Here is a 13,995-nt window from a genome sequence, read left to right as displayed (position 1 = left end):
CAATCATATAAAGGGCCAGCTAGTGGTGTGATGGTTAAGGCAGTGGGATCTCACATGGCCGACAGCATGGTTCAAGTCCTGGACCAGGGGCTTGAGGAACATGCCAGGCCCTTGTGTGTGGCGGCCCAAGATCTCACTTTTGTGGGGGCATCCTGGCTGCCACCTCTGGCAGATGGCCTTTGAGGCCCCACAGGCTGCACTGTCCTCCCCACTCCCCTTGCGCCCCCCCCCACCACCACCACCATAGTCTCTCTCTGGCAATTACATGTGCTCTTTGGTATCTTCAATTACATAATTATACACCTCTGATTTTTTTTTCACTGATTTTGTGTGTTTTTAGAAAGGTAATCCCTTTCTTCTCAATAAATGATCTTAGGCAAGTCAACTTCTTCAGATTCAAGTTTCTTCATCTTAAATACTTAGAATTTTAAAGTCTCTTTGAGCATTTTCTGAAATTTGGAATTATATAAAATAAATGTAAATTTAAGCTTTAATATTGTTTGAAACCAGTAAAGCTCAGTTTCTAACTTTTAAAAAAATAATAGGGAAATTTTAAGGTGTTTTTAATTTTCTTATGAGAAAACAAGTGAAAGAAGGATTTTTAAAGTTGATTTTTTTTTCTTCCATGAGTGAAAGACACACAGAGAGAGATTGATAAACAGGCACTTCCAATATAGTCATCACATGGCAATCCACCCCCAGCTTCAACTGGCTCCTGATCATTGGCACACATGTGCCCAGTGTGTTTAGAAAGATCTCTTGATATGGGCTCAGAAAATAGGTGCAGGCATAAGTATTCCTTTCCAAAGCTAGTAAGAGAAGTGCAAAATCGGAGGTTATTGGGCCAGTTGGTGGCATGGAGATTAAGGCAGCTGGATTCCACATGGCTGAAGCACAGTTTGGGTTCTGAACATAGCACGCTGAAAAACATGCAGGGCATGTGTGTGTTTGTGCCCTGAATCCTGAGGAGAGTGAAGGAGAAATGATTGTAGTGTGGCTATACCCCCAGGGGGTGATTTATCACTTTCTCTCCCTTTCTCTCTCCCTCCCTGGCAAGGATATGACTCATATAGCAACAAAACAAACGAGGAAACAAAGTGTAGATTATTTGGCTTGATGTTGTCACTTTCTTATAAGTGAAGCTCTAACACAATTGGTATATCATTATAAAAATGAGCCAACTACCTCTTCATCACTTTGGACAGGTGACTTTTTCTTTGTAATAATTTTCATTTTTCCAAAATTTATAATGTTCTTTTCTTTCTTTTTTTGTCTTTAGAGATTTTTGTTATAGGATGCGTGCACTCACCAGCAATACAGAGATAGAGAGACAGAGAGAAATCACGCCCCCTGGGTGGATGGTCACACCACAATCCCTTCTTTTTCATTCTCCTCTTGGGATTTTGGGCACATACTCACTCATGCCTAGGGTGAGTTTTAAGCTACCAGATCTGGGTCTCAAACTATGATCAACCATGTGGGAGTCCAGCACCTTAACCACTATGTTAATATCTTATTTAATGTTTATCATATGTAGGGTCATAATGTTTTCCCTAGTAATCTAATTTTTTACAAATAATAATTGCTCAGCACTCCTCTAAATAGTTTTTTATGTTGTAACAACTACTAAAATATTCGCTGATGCGACTAGCATATGGTGTATTGGTTACATTGCTGGACACCCGTGTAGTCAACTGTGGTTTAAGTTCCAGACCTGGCGGCTTAAAACTCAATGCCAGACTTGTATGTGTCCGTGCCCAGAATCATGAGTGGCGAATGGAAGAGAAGGGATTGTGGCATGGCCATGACCCCTGGGGGGGTATTTCTCACTTTCCGTCTCTCTCTGTCTTTCTCTGTCTCTCCAGTGAGTGCACGTGCCCTATAGCTAACTCTCAAAAAAAAAAAAAAAAAAAAAATATCAGAGTGCCAGTTTTCTGCCAGCTACCAGAGAAATAAATGTGAATTTGACTTCCTTTACCCTCCTGTAGCTCTAGTTCCTTCTTAACATGTAGTTAACTAAAATAGGACACAGAATTCTATAATTTGGCTGATTATGCATTTATTAAATAAATGAGTGTTATATGCCTATAACATGTCAGTCTCTATTCTAGGAATTTATTGTTTCCAATAAGACATTCTGTGATGATGAAAATCTTGTGTTTGCTCTGTCCAGCATAGAAACCATATTTACATGTGACAGTGCGGTCCTTGAAATGCGGCCAGTGGGTCTGAACAACTGAATTTTCTCTTTTAATTAATTTAAACTTAAATAGCTGTACATAGCTCTCAAGACTTTTACGTTTTAAAGAGGGGAGATGAAAAAAAAGTAACTTGCAAAATAAACAGGGTAATTTAACGTTGTGTCAAATGATAAGAGGGACAAAAACGAGAGGATGCAGCCACTGTTACAACCTGTGAGGAAATGAGGCAGGAAGGGATGGTAAGGTACCACTTCAGAGAAACAGTGGCCAAGGAAAGACCTACCTGTTGAAATAATACTTGAACTGAACCTGGATAATAAAAGACAGCAGTATGAGAAATTGGGAGACAAGGATTACCAGAAGGACCAGCACATGCAAGTGCCCTGAGGAGGGAACAAGTTTAGTGTATTAAAGAAAAGGAAAAGCCAATGTGTTTGAGGCAGTCTGTGAAGGGGGAGATTGAGGCTGAAAAAGGAAGCAGGGGTTAGGCCATTAAGTCTGCCATTCAGCACAGTTAAGGAAGGTAGGAAATCACTGGTGGGTTAAGCAGAAGGTGACATGATAGGATAATGCTTTTGAAAGATCTCTCTCTGCATGCTCTCTAGAAAATAAATTATGATAGAAAACAAGTGGAGGCAGAGTGATCAGGTAAGAAGCTGTACTATTTGAAGTTTGGTCTAGGGGGTAGCAGTGAGGAAGGTGAAAAGTGAAAGAATTCTGGCTACATCTCAGAGGTAAAACAAACAAAGCTTAGTGACAGAATTAGTACAATAAACTGATTGCCTTTAAAGCATCGCTATAGAGTACGCGCTTTCATAATCCCTTCATATTTTAATATAAGGTTGAATGTGTATTTAACAACCCAACACTGCTGACAATTTGAATAGCCATGTTCCCTATTGGTATTCATATAAACAAGTGACTTTCATAGCATCAGTATGGTTTGTCAGAGTTTGATGATTCAGAAAAATGTACCAATAAAAGCCTAAGAATGTTTGTTTTTTTTTAAAAAAAGACTTTCATTTTGCCATATTCTGCAAATAAGATTTATCATGCTAGAGTTATGAGCTGATTATGCGATCTCTGTGTCTCAATAAATTATTCCTGGTGCTCTACTTAGGAGCAGTATGTGTGGTTTATTGCAGAGAGTAAGCTGAGCAGAATTCCAGTACACATGTTCATGCAGCGACCATACGCAGGGCTAGTCAGTGTATGTAAGGGGTTTTTTGTACCAAGTCCCTAGTGTCTTGGCATTACTTTTATTATGTCTGCAATGTTTGTGTAGATGAAATGCCACAACACATTCTTTTACTATTGTAGCCTCAACCAGTCTTTTTTTTTTTTTTTTTTCTTAAGAAAGAGCAATTACTATCATAAAAATTCCTTACTGGAGAACTTTCCATATTGCATTATCATTCCATGAGTTTAATAATAGTGGAATATAAAGAAAATTCTTTTTAGAAAATACTGAAATATCTAAAAAAGACTTCGAGGTCTGTAGCTAGCTCCATAATGAGAAACACCAAAAGTCTGGCGGAGGAGAAATGAGAGAGAAGAAGCAAAGTCAAGTTTTTTTAGAATTCTGGTCCACGTTACAGATTTAGAAATCATGACCTGACAAGATAATTTGCAAACGGCATGCACTTTCACCAGTCTATACAGAGTTAAAGAACTGTCTGTTATCTAGTAGAATGCTAATGCCTGTAACTGGTCATTACCTGACCTTTATGTATTTCTGATACTTCTACGTGCCTAAAAGCTAATTTTGTGTTTTCTGTGAAATCTTGCAGTGGTGTTATCAGGGAGATTGTGTTCCTTTTGGCACTTGGCCCCAGAGCATAGATGGGGGCTGGGGTCCCTGGTCACTATGGGGAGAGTGCAGCAGGACCTGCGGGGGAGGCGTCTCCTCATCCCTAAGACACTGTGACAGTCCAGCGTAAGTAGCTAAAGTAAGCCGGAGCCAACAAAAAGACACAGTTGGAAATGATTCAGAGCTGTGGTTTCACATGTTATCTGTAAAAACGTTTCACTAGTGAGCCAAACGCTTGTCTTCAGAACAAGCCATAGGCACAGGAAAGTGGAGGAGCTTTGTTAAACAGATTATTTTTCTTCCTTTCCTCTTATTGTGTAACTAAAAATAAAATTTAAAAAATAGAAAAGCATTGTGTATCTGCCCTAGATAAGCCAGACTTTTAATCTAGTAATAATCAGATAGATTTCCTCCTCCCCAAACTACTGAATTATGGATGAATCCAGGTCTGGTCTTAGCTCCATTACCATTATTCCCAGGAAACCTAAGGTCTTTTCACATGTCACATAAAATTATTACTGCTACATTAGTATTAAAAGGACCAATGAGAGCACTTCAAGGGTTGAAATGCCTTGATTCGCATCACAAATCACAATGAAAAGAATACTGCCCGTGTGTTAAAATAGTTTCCATTCACATGCCCCCATTAATCATCTTCCAGAGCTGCCACCACTTTTCTCCCCACGACTGTTTTACGCAGGTCAGCCTGAGCCTCTCCCACCACCCTTTTCTCCAGCCAGAGTCCCCCTGGCATGAGGCCAGCCCGTCAGTATTCTCGGGGAGCTCTGTCTTTCTCCCTCCCACCAATGCCCATTTACAGGTGAACCATCCTCTAGACATGCTTTCCTGGCCTTTCCGAGACTGGACTGCCCTTAGCTGCAGCATGCAACTGCCCTTTTTCATCTCAAACTCAGGTTCAGGGCCTCTCCCTGACTTGTATTTGGTGTAGAGCAATGCACTGATGACACTTTTTCCTCCTCTCTGGGTTAAAAGATGATCAATTTTTATTATCTTTTGTTTTGTGTTTTCATTTTAACTCAGGGCCCCACTCTTTGATTCTTTTGTTCTCTTTACCTTGACATTTTTAAAAATTTTTGTTCTGTTATTATTACCTTCGTGCTTATAGAGCTTCCTGTCACCCATTCGTAAAGCAGGCATGCTACCAGCATCCTCACTACCTTGTTTTTTGTCTGACCAACCTCGTTCTCTCACGCTGGTTCAAGCTGAAATATTTCTTTCGCTTGCTAAGAGTCAGCATTCACTGGCATTCAAAATGTATTCAAAATGTAACTGTAATTATTCCATTGATACCTTTGAGCCACAACTATAATTTAGGCTTGACCTTTTTTAAACAAGTACAGAATAATTAACCTCAGTTCACCTGAAGGCTGCTGTAAATTAATAACCAAAATATAAAAACCCTATGATAACCAACACGCCCAGATACTTAAAGGAATGACCTGGACTTCTTTTAAAGAAGTTGTCATTTTCCGTTCAGTAATAGTATATCCAAAAAGTAGATAGATATAACTTTCCCTAAAGTTAAATACTTGAACGGTTAACTTCTGTAAATCAAGCATTTAATATCATTTTTCATTAATTTGGGTATAAAGTATTTATATAATGCAAAGCCATCTGATTTTTTAATTTAATTTTTTAAATTTTTTTGTAATATTTGAAATGAGATAGAAATTTATTTCTGTATTATTTACCTTGAACTATTTCCAGAGAGTTATTCAGTGTCTTCTCCTTGTTTCCCATCTGGAAAGAACCCAAACTTTCTATTTCTTATTTGGTTAACATAGAGCATCAAATTTTGGGTTTGTTGAATATGATTTAAGTGGCTTTTCATTATATAAGTGGTATGTTTAGTTCATTGTTACTGAACTTAATACCATGATAATTAGAAAATACATTGATTTAATTGAATTTTCTTGGGATGTAAATCCTGACTATTAAGAGTCTTAAAAATTACTCATAGTAAATTGGTTAATTTTTATGTTAAACAACCAAATTTGTTATTGCTAATGATCATCAGCATAATTATTATTTTATTAATTAATAAAATGTCAAATTTAGTGTTTTCTTAAACTTTAATATGATTTCATCAAACAATATATGTATTCTTTGTGTAGATAGATATATTATATTCACATGTTCAACAAAATGTTTTTTCAGACCTTCAGGAGGTGGAAAATACTGCCTTGGGGAAAGGAAACGGTATCGCTCCTGTAACACAGATGTAAGTAAAACCAAAATCTGCTGTGAAAAATTAGCTTACTCTTCCCCTAGAGCAGGGAAAATTTTAAAAGTGTAAGCTGTTTGATTAGAAATCCATGTGTGTGAGGGGCACATGAGTTCTTAAATTGTCAATAATGAGTGGACCTAGTGGCTTTGGCTCCATTGATTCCATCTCTAGGGGTCAAGGGGAGCTCGGGCACTAAGCAGCAAGGGCTGTCTTTCCCAATAGGTCTCCTGAAAGAGAATGCACACCTTTAACGGCCTCACCCCACAATACTCACAGCTACACCAGTCTTGAATCCACTAAGACTGACTTTCTCATATATCTTTTGTGTTCTTTTATGCTTGCCACTGCAAGAAGCTCCTGACTTCTACATTGTCTCTTTTCTCTTACCATCCAATCCTGTAAGACTGCATTATCTCCTCTGCTCCATATCCTGTCATTGCCCAACTACTGAAACTCTCCTTGTTCTCAGAAATCCATGCCCATCATCGACAGAATCTCTTATATCTTTGACTTCTCTGAATTTTCCTTTCCTTCACTCTCTTGAAATAATGGAAGCTGACTCTCCTCTGAAGATCATGCTCCTTCCTTCGGTAGTCTCTAGACTGGGTACTTCTGTTTTTACCCGTAGTACTTGAACGAATAAAGTAGACTCTATGTGTGGTTTTTTGTTTGTTTGTTTGTTTTTTAATTTGCCAGAGGATGCACATGCTCACTGGAGAGAGGCAGAGCGAAAGAGAGAGAGAGAAAGTGAGAAGGCACCCCTCATGGGAAGGCAGTCACACTTCAATCCCTTCTTCTCCACTCTCCTTTCAGGATTTTGGACATGCATGTACATGTGACCATTGTGTTTTTCAGGCTATCAGATCCAGGACTCAACCATGAAGTTGTCCATGTGGGTTCCAGCTGCCTTAACCACCAAGCCACCCGCTGGCCTGGATTGTCTATCTTTATCTATTGGGTTGTTGGAATCCAAGTCATGATATATTTTCTATGTTTTTCTATGCAAAAATCCATCATGATTTGCCAACGACGCAATATCTTATTATTCCTTCCTAATCATTCTACCTCCCTTCTGTGTAAAAATTACAGCTTTTAATTTATGTCATTGAACCATTAACCCACGATCCCTCACTCATTTTCTCTCTAATGCTATCCTCTCAAATTCTTGGTGCTTTCATAAATATGTAGACAATTGGTCCAACATTCTCTTCTGGATTTTTCCAGAACCATACACATACATTCCCAAGTAAGAGCAAGCAAGCAAGAAACAAACAAAAAACCTTGCTAGTTAATTTCTTATTTCTTTGCTTCCCTTTGAAATAGAATTCCTGAAAAGACTTGCCTATCTTTATTGAATCCAGGTCCTTTCTTCTCATTCTTTCTAAAATTTTCCTGTCAGGTTTTGCCTTCATCATTCTATTAAAATTCTCTTGTCAAGTCATACATGACTTTATATTGCTTAAATCCAACAGCCAATTGTGAGTCTTCTTATTTGACTTTCACTAAGCTTCGAGGACACTGCAGACTGTTGGTCATTCTTTTATATCACTGCTTACTCCTCAATCTCCTTTGCTGATTCCTTCTGTCTCTGACCTCCTAATGTTAGAGAGAGTACCGAGGCCATAATCCTTGGCCTTGTTCTGTGTTCTACCAATACTGATTTTCTTGTTTCATTGTTTTGATGCCATTTGACCTTGAATTTTTATCTTCAATTCAAACTTCTTCCATGGATTCCAGGCCCATATCTTACTACTTGATTTGACTTTTAATAGATACCTAATTTGTAGCATGTTTAAATGTTATCTCCAGGGACCAGCAGCTAGCGCAATGGCTATGTCACTGGACTCCCATGTAGTCAACTGCAGTTCGAGTCCTGGACCTGGTGGCTTAAAACTCACGCTGGGTGTGTGTGCATGCGTGCCTAAGATCCAAGAGGAGAATGGAGGAGAAGGGAACATGGTGTGGCCATCCTCCTGGGGGGTGATTTCTCGCTTTCTGTCTCTCTGTCTCTGTTTGTCTGGTGAGCACACACTCCCTATAGCAAAAACCTCTCAAAAAATGTTATCTCCGAAACATTATCACAGTTGTGTTCTTTTAGCAGTTTTCCCCATCTCATATCAACTACATTTGGTTAAACTAAAGGTCTTTGTCTCTATTGACTGGTGTCTCTGTCTCAGAGTCTATATCCAATCTGTCAGGAAATCCTGTTGATTTTGCCTTCAAAATATGTTATAAATCTGACCATGTCCTCCACTGCTACCGCTCTGGTCTCAGTTACTACTGTTTTTCAATTAATTACCTTAATAGCCTCTTACAAGGATTTTCTGTTACTACTCTTGCCCCCTACAGTCTTCAACATAGGAGGCAAAGTGAGTCAGGTTATCCTTTACTCAAAACCCTACAATGGCTAGCCATTTTACTTAAACCCAAAGTCCTTTCAAAGGTCTGCAGTCTATATAATTTGGCTTTCATTACTTCTCTGAACTCATCTCTTACTATTTACTTCTTCATTCACTGTTCTAGCCACATGGGCCTCCTTCCTCAAAAGTGCCAGCCTTGTTCCCACCTTAGAATTTTTGCATTGCATGTTCCATGTCTAATTTTATCACTTCACCTTTATTCAGTTCTCACCATCTCAATTATCTCAGCCTGAATACTGTATTTACACTTGCAACCCTTCCTGGTCTCTACAACCCTTGACTCCTAATCTGCCTATCCTGCTCTTTTTTCCTCTTATAATATCTTCTATTGCACTTGTAGTTTATTTATGATATTTAATTGTATTCTAATTGTATCTCAGAGTAAGTATGCATAGCTTTAATTACAACTATCTTCTCATGTTACTGGCATTATTTATTTATACATTCATTTCAAAAAGTAACTGAATGCCTGTTAGTATATTAGACTAGCTTAATTAGGAATGTAGAGATTTTTTTTTTTTCCCATTGGGTGCTAAAGGACCTGTAGAGCAAATTGGAGCTGGGCTGAAAAGAAGAAAAATGTAACAATCAGAGCATTCTAGGCTGAAGGAAAGTTAAGAGCAACGCCTAGAGGTTAAAAAGTATGATCTTTATCTTGAGACATTAAGAAGCCTTTGAAAGAGCCTCAATTCATCCTTTAGATGAGGACTGGTTGAAGAAAGTCTAGATTACAACACAACAGTAAACTCATCTAGATGAGTTTTAGGATATTGGTGAGAATGATTAAGTGCCAAGCCATGGGCTCTACACTAGGAGTGACAACAGAGTCTAAAGAGGCCTAAAAAAGGAGAACATTAAGGACCTAACTTCAAAAAGCCATAAAAATCAAAGAACCAATGTAGTAAGAAAAAAATCAGGTGAGGAGATCAGAGAATGGAATGTACTTGAATTTAAGATATGACAAGTGAGAATGTTGACAAAAATGACAAATCTAGACTGTGGCCTTGAGAGTGTATGCCTAACTTTGAACAGAGGTGAAGGAGTTCAAAGAACTTCAAAGCTAGTGAGTTTGGAGGGTCTTCCATGTGGATGTTGAATCACTCAGGATAATATCAGTTAGACCTTGTTATACAGAGTGAGACTGTGAGCCACATTTCAAACATCCTAATAAACGTGAGAAATGATCCTCATTTATTGAGCTATAGAGTGTAAGTCAGATAGTGATTGGAAGGATGACAGGAACATCAAAGGAGTAGAGGTTTTATATGAGGATAAAAGAATTGAATATCTACTATTTATTGAACTGTTAGGTAGGCGGACGAGAGTCAAACCTACCTCTCAATTCCTCAGTATTTACATTATTATGTAATGGTAGGGGTGTACAATGCATGTATGATAAGGGAGAAAGAAAAAAGAAGAGCCAGAAACCTCAGAGTTGTTGCATTTTATTTATTATCTGTATGTTAGATACTCAAATTGTAGAAGCTGCTATGGGCAGGTTGACATTTCTAATACTATCTTTGTCTTTTGTTTCAGCTTTTAGCAAGTTATAAGGAGTTAAGTTAACATAATTACATCATGGATACACAAATAATTAATGATCTTTTTTTCTCCATTAATATGAGCCCTAACTAGTTCAGAAGTTGAGGCAATTGAGTTACATACTGAAACTTATTTTCTGCTACTCAAGTTAAATGAAGTTCTCTGAACATAATCTGTGTAAGCTAGGACCTGCTTTCATGGAATCTGTCGGGCTGTCAGAAGAGTCATGGCTAGTGCATCCGAAGAACAGAATTTTTAAGTTTAATTAGCTTAACATGGAATAGTCCCATGTGGCTAGTGGCAACCATATTGGATACAATAGAGCTAGATAGTGTAACTATGCAATAGACGACTAATTGTCACAAAGAGGATTGATTGTACATATTAGGTTGTCAGTAAAGTCATGATGTATTTTTTTCTAGGCAAAAATGTGTTATAACTTTTCTGACAACCCAATATTACACATAGAATTCTCAAAAACAAATCTTAGTTAATTTAAAAAATAAATGTGGAGAGGACAGCAGGTGGCATGGTAGTTAAGCTGCTGAACTCTCACATAGCCAACAATGGTTCAAGTCCCAGATCTGGTGGCTTACTTTCTCACTTTCTCTCTTTGTCTCTCTGTCTCTCTGTCTCTTCCTCTCTCATCTCTCTCTGATGAGCACACATGCCTTATAGAAAAATTTAAAAATAATAATAAATTTGGGCCAGCAGGTGCTATCGTGGTCAAGGAACTAAATTTCTACATAGCTGACCACAGTTCGAGTCTTGAACTGGCAGCTTGCTTTCTCACTTTCCCTCTCTCTCTCTCTCTCTTTCTCTCTCTCTGAGTGCACTTGCCCTATAGGAAATTTAAAAATAATAATAGCAATAATAAATAAAAATAAATAAATAATTCTTTACAAAAATAATAATTAATTAAATTTAATTTAAAAATAAATGTATAGAGAATTCCATTTGTGGTAATGACAAGCTATTTTGACAAATTTTTAAAATTGTTTAATAAGGCTTCTTTTTAAAATTTTATTTGAGATTTTTGTTATATGGCATGTGCATTCCCCAGAGAGACAGGGACATAGAAAGGAATCCACCCCACCCCCCCGGGGGGTGGGGATAGCCCCGCCGCAGTCCCTTCTCCTCCATTCTTCTCTCAGGATTTTGGGCATGCACACACATAGACCTAGGGTGAGTTTCAAGCCTCCAGGTCTGGGACTCGAACTAGAGTCGACCCTGTGAGAGTCCGGTGTCTTAAATACTATGACATCTGCTGGCCCTACTGAGTAAGGTTTTAAACATCATTTTATAATCAGCAAATAACTGTAAGGTAGTGAAGGAAGTAACCAGAAGTCAAATTCTGCAAGAAAGAGGAGTACAAAAAGAAAAGTGATGCATCAGAGCACCTAAAGTAATTTTTAGGGAATAATAGATATTGGATAAATTCCAAGTATCTACCTTGGACCTCTTTTAATTTCCATCATTAATAGAAGTAGCACTCAGAAGGTGTAGAACAGCTGCTGCCAACACTCACTGAGCATTTACTGGGTACCAGACCTATTGCTGTAACTATATTCTCTTCTAATACTGAGAGATGTTCTCTCCCTTCTCAGGAGTAAATTTGTTTGGCGGGATATTTTAAATTTCTATCCTTTCAACATGAATCTTGAAAAGCTATGATGATAGAATAATCTGTTCTGCTAACAACTTGGTTTTTGCAACACAAATTAGCTCATAATTGACTTATTTTGTGCCCCTAAGTAATATAGAGGCCGATGTTGAATTACAATAACACATTAACACAATTGAACAGCAGAGGACAATGGAACTGTACACAATGATGGCTTGCTCCATATTTGTTTTGCTCAGGTCGACCACATGTTCTGTCATAGAAGTCTTGTATGTTTCTTTCTTTATGCATTGTCTTCTTGTCTCTATTACTCAGCAGCCTCAACCCTCCCTTATTAACTCATTTCAACTTTATGAAAAAAATAAAAAGACAAAGTCCTATATTTACTCTTATTCTGTTATTCGGCTGCATTAAACAGTGTTTGTTCTGAGTTTGCCATGTCATTACAATATTGTGCTAGTATTTTATCAGAATTGGTACTGTTTTTGTTAGTCTGTCATCTCTGAATTGTCTTCCTTTAACCCAGTTTTCTCATATAACTCTTATTTTTGGTAAATAATTTTGAGGATAAACTTTTTCAGGACTGTCTTTGTCATAGCAGAAAGGACTGTATTTTCAAAATCTAGCCTAAGAGCTTCTTTTATATAGATTATATTTTAGGACAGAGGATTTAATGACAAACCATGAAGGGTATGATTGTCTTATATTGAATATTTTCCAGTTACCAAAAAATGAGTGTTACTATGATAGCATTGTAGGAATTGCTATGTCCTTTAAATTAACCTTGGTACTTTTTCTAAATGTGTAATGGTTTAAATGTTCTTTTTCTCTCTCTCTTTCTATCATATCCTGGTGTCTTTATGTGTAAGCTACCATAATTTAAGGGATTCAAAAGAGTAAACTTTTCTTAATCAGACCAGCCTCCTACTTTAATGGATGCTTTACATAATTTAATACTGGGCACGTTGTATTAGTGACCCTGTAAATAAGATCTGAAAGAAAACTTTCCATTTAGTTAGAATCAATTTGACAGTCAAGAACTAGAAAATAATAATCATTTGTGGTTTGGTCATTTACGATCCAAGAATTTCTCTTGAGACTTAAATAGAAGTAATACAAAGAATAAATTTTAAAAATCTAGGAAGAATTTAAAATCAGTGCACAGAATGAGGTAATATCAGATAGTCAAATAGCAGGTGTACCCATGCTCTTTATTTAGTCTTGTGAATCTCTGAGGCTTGTTCTGTGCTTTCTAACTTACGCCCAGAGTGCCTGTTACAGTGAAAGACTGAAAATCCAGAAAATATTAAGCCGATGCATGCACACTTTATAGATCCTACTTGAATTCTTTTAGGACTTTGCTATACATTCAATGTACCCTTTCAATTTTTCATACAGCCTAGCAGTTCTAGTCCTTTCTTTCCTATGATTGACTAGTTGGTACTTTGGATTACTGCCTAGTTCTTGTGTTTTCACATACAATAATTATAATTATTATTAGTTATAACTATCTTACTAGAGTGGACAGCTTATAGCACTACATTGAGTCACATCTAAAAAAATAGAATACATTAGGAAATCAGAGGAATAGAATAGTAATATAAAGTTGGAGAAGAATTAGTTACCTTAAATATGTATTACAGGTCTTTCCACTTACTAAAGGTGGATCATAAATTTTGCTGTGAGCTTCCTAGCAACCTGAGTAAAGGGGCGAGCACTGTCAGTTCTGAGATTCATAATAACCTTGGCAAGTCACCTAATCTTACATAATTTCAGTTGACTTTTGTATACTGGGTTGTCAGAAAAGTCATTTTTTGAACAGAAAAAATGAAAAATAGGTCATGACTTCTCTGACAATCTAACAGTATATAATTATATCAGACTTACAAGATTGCTTGAGAATTTAAAGTAATGTATGTATAACATCTAATATAATTCCCAACACTTAATCAGTACTGAATACAATGTAGCTGTTATATACATTTGTTTTTTGTAGATTACAATGCATTTTAATATATAACTTCTTCATTAGATCACTTTAAATCACTTTTATCATGAGGAAGGAGAAATATTTTTTAAAGTTTTTTTTTTTTTTAGAGAGAGATTTTTGCTATAGAGCGCGTGTGCTCACCAGAGAGACAGGGAGGCAG

The 13,995-nt window shown here is 37.2% G+C and overlaps 1 protein-coding gene across 1 annotated transcript in view; it reads left to right on the top strand.

Annotated features, from left to right (window-relative positions):
• Window positions 1-13,995, top strand: part of LOC102475543 (A disintegrin and metalloproteinase with thrombospondin motifs 6) — a 262,234-nt gene that overhangs the window by 208,965 nt on the left and 39,274 nt on the right. The window contains exons 13-14 of the mRNA XM_027769061.1: window positions 3,992-4,137; window positions 6,190-6,253. Of these exons, the coding sequence (XP_027624862.1) occupies window positions 3,992-4,137; window positions 6,190-6,253 (210 nt within the window). The remainder of the gene's footprint in view (window positions 1-3,991; window positions 4,138-6,189; window positions 6,254-13,995) is intronic.

Source organism: Tupaia chinensis, unplaced genomic scaffold (assembly GCF_000334495.1).
Source record: "Tupaia chinensis unplaced genomic scaffold, TupChi_1.0 Scaffold148350_1, whole genome shotgun sequence".
NCBI lineage: Eukaryota > Metazoa > Chordata > Mammalia > Scandentia > Tupaiidae > Tupaia > Tupaia belangeri.
The sequence above is the reverse complement of the archived record's forward strand: the minus strand, read 5'-3'. Positions and strand labels throughout refer to the sequence as shown.